A 5,256-nucleotide genomic window follows, 5' to 3' on the forward strand; every position below is an offset into this window, starting at 1 on the left:
CAGTAAACAGACGTCGGAGTTGTTGAACATTTATATACAATTAGAATATAATATAACCCTTCTAGACTCCGACTCTACCAACATACCTATAGTATTTCTACAGTAAACAGACGTCGGAGTTGTTGAACATTTATATACAATTAGAATATAATATAACCCTTCTAGACACCGACTCTACCAACATACCTATAGTATTTCTACAGTAAACAGACGTCGGAGTTGTTGAATATTTATATACAATTAGGATATAATATAACCCTTCTAGACTCCGACTCTACCAACATACCTATAGTATTTCTACAGTAAACAGACGTCGGAGTTGTTGAACATTTATATACAATTAGAATATAATATAACTCTTCTAGACTCCGACTCTACCAACATACCTATAGTATTTCTACAGTAAACAGACGTCGGAGTTGTTGAACATTTATATACAATGAGGAATAATATAACCCTTCTAGACTCCGACTCTACCAACATACCTATAGTATTTCTACAGTAAACAGACGTCGGAGTTGTTGAACATTTATATACAATTAGAATATAATATAACCCTTCTAGACTCCGACTCTACCAACATACCTATAGTATTTCTACAGTAAACAGACGTCGGAGTTGTTGAACATTTATATACAATTAGAATATAATATAACTCTTCTAGACTCCGACTCTACCAACATACCTATAGTATTTCTACAGTAAACAGACGTCGGAGTTGTTGAACATTTATATACAATTAGGAATAATATAACCCTTCTAGACTCCGACTCTACCAACATACCTATAGTATTTCTACAGCCGTCGGAGTTGTTGAACATTTATATACAATTAGAATATAATATTTATATACAACAGATCTATAGTACGGTACTGTTATTTTGGAATCTATTTCAGGTTTGGTATGTTGGGTTCTATCGATTCTAATACAGGTTCTCCTGATCTCGGTTGGGATACAGATCAGTTTCCCATGGATGTTAAAAATACCACAGCTATTATGAAGGTAAGTTTCTCAGTTTTTTTTTTGCAGTATACGGTCAGGCCAAACAAATTGTTATCTATAATACATGTATTTGATTGTCTATAATACATGTATTTGATTATCTATAATACATGTATTTGATTATCTATAATACATGTATTTGATTATCTATAATACATGTATTTGATTATCTATAATACATGTATTTGATTATCTATAATACATGTATTTGATTATCTATAATACATGTATTTGATTATCTATAATACATGTATTTGATTATCTATAATACATGTATTTGATTATCTATAATACATGTATTTGATTATCTATAATACATGTATTTGATTATCTATAATACATGTATTTGATTATCTATAATACATGTATTTGATTATCTATAGTACATGTATTTGATTATCTATAATACATGTATTTGATTATCTATAATAAATGTATTTGATTATCTATAATAAATGTATTTTATTATCTATATTATACAACTATATGTTGATTATGTCACAGCTTTCTGAGTGATGTCTTTTAAATTATCAGATAACTCGACAACAATAAATACACTGTTAATAGGCTGGTCAAATTATGAATATTTATTATTTATAGTCTGATTTTCTATCTGATAATATTACATTAATGGGGATTGAACATTAAAAGATGTTATAAACAGATTAAGATATAATTATTTATGTCATTTGACAACCATCGTGGATTTCATGCAAATTTATGATTTTATGTTGGAGTGACTGGATGTCAGTGCAAGGGGGTGCTTACAGTGGGTTTGGCAAAGCTTGGACAGCGCACTTCTGCAACTCAGGCTTCGGGGTTATAACAAATTAAACGTATGTATTGAATGTAAATTGTTGAAACGTTGTGTACAATAGGTATTATTTATTGAACTGTGTATTATTTCTATAGATTGTGATAGAACAAGGTGGTCTCCAACCAGGAGGGTTAAATTTTGATTGTAAAGTTCGCCGTGAGTCTACAGAGCTAGCTGATATGTTTATAGCTCATATAGGTCAGTTCCTCATAAACTTTATTTTATTGACAGCAAAGATGACAAGGATCGTCACACTGGTTCTCGTGTATATATAACTTATAACTGATATTCACGTTTCATTTTTATACAAATTGAATCTTGTTGTCGACCTCATAGTTTACCACCTATTGGGTTCTCTAGCCTCCTATTGGGTTCTCTAGCCACCTATTGGGTTCTCTAGCCTCCTCTTGGGTCCTCTAGCCTCCTATTGGGTTCTCTAGCCTCCTCTTGGGTTCTCTAGCCACCTATTGGGTTCTCTAGCCACCTATTGGATTCTCTAGCCACCTATTGGGTTCTCTAGTCTCCTATTGGGTTCTCTAGTCTCCTATTGGGTTCTCTAGCCACATATTGGGTTCTCTAGCCACCTATTGGTTTCTCTAGCCACCTATTGGGTTCTCTAGCCACCTATTGGGTCCTCTAGCCGCCTCTTGGGTCCTCTAGCCTCCTAATGGGTTCTCTAGCCACCTATTGGGTTCTCTAGCCTCCTCTTAATATTCTTGGTACGCATACAAAGGTATTGAAGCCTTAAATATTATCATTGTGTAGATAAAACAATAAGATATTTTGGTTTGTGTTTGTAGGTGCTATGGACGCCTTTGCCCGAGGATTAAAATGTGCAGCTAGGATTGTAGACGAGGGTGTTTTAAGTATGCAAGTTCTGGTAAGATAAATCAATATTATATTACACGCTATTTTTAGATTAGAATCTACCTGCATTATGTCAGACAGCTGAGTTTTTAACCCTTTCTATCTTAAGCCTAAATGATGCTTGATTTATTGCCCTTGATGATACTGCAGCTATTGTTATTTATAGGAAAGATACAGTAGTTATAGTATTGATATTGGAGCCAGGGTGGAAAGTGAAGAGACGTCTCTTGAGGAATTGGAGGTAATTATGATTTATAGAGTTTTGTTTCAGCAGTAAATGGGTATGGGCAATGCAGAAAAGATCAATGCCAAGAGTGGGTGTTATACGTTTTTATGTCTGTCTGTTTTATATTTAAAAATCTACATCTAACCTCTCTCTGTATTTTATATTTGTAGAAATATGTATTAAAGAATGGCGAACCAGAAAGACGATCGGGAAGACAGGAACATTTCGAATCTATAATTAATCATTATGTTTAAACTGTATTGGTGTAGTTCCAGCCTGTAGAAATTATACCTGATATCTATCTGATACCGCACAAATACCATCTTCACAGTGTCAAGGTATTACGAACTTCATCTTATACCTTGACTGTTATAGTCACTATTCATGTACCACGGAATGCAGCGATTTGATTGGATTGTCTGTCAGCGAATACAGCTAATCAAAGCACTCGTCTTTATCCACGGATATTTTATCGAGACTTCTGATTGGCTGGCGTACAATCCAATCAAAAGCGTCATTTACAAACTTCCAAAAGGTGGCTATTGCAGTCAAGGTATAAGTTAGAAATAGCTTGAAATTGTGAAGATCCCCAAATGCTTAAATAGACTCTGCTACACACGCAAACTTATTTAACAGTATAATGATTCACAACATAATTGAACAATCCACTAAATTTTGTAGGTAGTGTAATTAGTAATAAATATAGTTTCAATTACTATTTATTATACCTGGGAGTAGAGTGGACCAACCTGGAACCCAAACTGTGCAAAATGTTTTTTTGTTTTTAAAGCCTTGTTTTAGGTAAAATTATGTTTAATATAATTAATAACAGTTATAATTAGTTGTATTATTGGAAATATTTCTATATCCCTCTATTATTGATATATTGAAGACTACAGTATTTTAACAGTGAAAATTGTTTTGTTATATTACTAACTTGTAAAGCTCTAATATGAGCACTTAAAGCCTCTATCTGCTATTATAGTGTGTTTTAGCTGCTATTATAGTGATATGAGTTGAGATATTCTAGCTGCTATTATAGTGATAAGGGTTGATATATTCTAGCTGTTATTATAGTGATAAGGGTTGAGATATTTTAGCTGCTATTATAGTGATATGAGTTGAGATATTCTATCTGCTATTACAGTGATATGAGTTGAGATATTCTAGCTGCTATTATAGTGACAAGAGTCGAGATATTTTAGCTGCTATTATAGTGATAAGGGTTGAGATATTCTAGCTGCTATTATAGTGATATGAGTTGAGATATTCTAGCTGCTATTATAGTGATATGAGTTGAGATATTCTATCTGCTATTACAGTGATATGAGTTGAGATATTTTAGCTGCTATTATAGTGATATGAGTTGAGATATTCTAGCTGCTATTATAGTGACAAGGGTTGAGATATTCTAGCTGCTATTATAGTGATATGAGTTGAGATATTCTAGCTGCTATTATAGTGATATGAGTTGAGATATTCTAGCTGCTATTACAGTGATAAGGGTTGAGATATTCTAGCTGCTATTATAGTGATATGAGTTGAGATATTCTAGCTGCTATTACAGTGACAAGGGGAGATATTCTAGCTGCTATTATAGTGATAAGGGTTGAGATATTCTAGCTGCTATTATAGTGATAAGAGTTGATATATTCTAGCTGCTATTATAGTGATAAGGGTTGAGATATTCTAGCTGCTATTATAGTGATATGAGTTGAGATATTCTAGCTGCTATTATAGTGATAAGAGTTGAGATATTTTAGCTGCTATTATAGTGATATGGGTTGAGATATTCTAGCTGCTATTATAGTGATAAGGGTTGAGATATTCTAGCTGCTATTATAGTGATAAGAGTTGAGATATTCTAGCTGCTATTATAGTGATAAGGGTTGAGATATTCTAGCTGCTATTATAGTGATATGAGTTGAGATATTCTAGCTGCTATTATAGTGATAAGGGTTGAGATATTCTAGCTGCTATTACAGTGACAAGGGTTGAGATATTCTAGCTGCTATTATAGTGATAAGGGTTGAGATATTTTAGCTGCTATTATAGTGATAAGGGTTGAGATATTTTAGCTACTATTATAGTGATATGAGTTGAGATATGGGTTGAGATATTCTAGCTGCTATTACAGTGATAAGGGTTGAGATATTCTAGCTGTTATTATAGTGATATGAGTTGAGATATTCTAGCTGCTATTATAGTGATATGAGTTGAGATATTCTAGCTGTTATTACAGTGATAAGGGTTGAGATATTCTAGCTGTTATTATAGTGATAAGGGTTGAGATATTCTAGCTGCTATTATAGTGATATGAGTTGAGATATTCTAGCTGCTATA

General features: G+C 32.9%; 1 protein-coding gene across 1 annotated transcript in view; it reads left to right on the top strand.

The window, feature by feature from the left end:
* The window catches only part of LOTGIDRAFT_202268 (hypothetical protein), a 26,024-nt gene extending 22,027 nt beyond the window's left edge, over nucleotides 1-3,997 (top strand). Inside the window, exons 11-15 of the mRNA XM_009055173.1 lie at nucleotides 898-1,003; nucleotides 1,916-2,018; nucleotides 2,621-2,700; nucleotides 2,854-2,928; nucleotides 3,084-3,997. Coding sequence (XP_009053421.1) covers nucleotides 898-1,003; nucleotides 1,916-2,018; nucleotides 2,621-2,700; nucleotides 2,854-2,928; nucleotides 3,084-3,167 — 448 coding nt within the window. The 3' untranslated portion in view covers nucleotides 3,168-3,997. The remainder of the gene's footprint in view (nucleotides 1-897; nucleotides 1,004-1,915; nucleotides 2,019-2,620; nucleotides 2,701-2,853; nucleotides 2,929-3,083) is intronic.
* Nucleotides 3,998-5,256: the final 1,259 nt, after the last annotated feature.

Source organism: Lottia gigantea (assembly GCF_000327385.1).
Source record: "Lottia gigantea unplaced genomic scaffold LOTGIsca_236, whole genome shotgun sequence".
NCBI lineage: Eukaryota > Metazoa > Mollusca > Gastropoda > Lottiidae > Lottia > Lottia gigantea.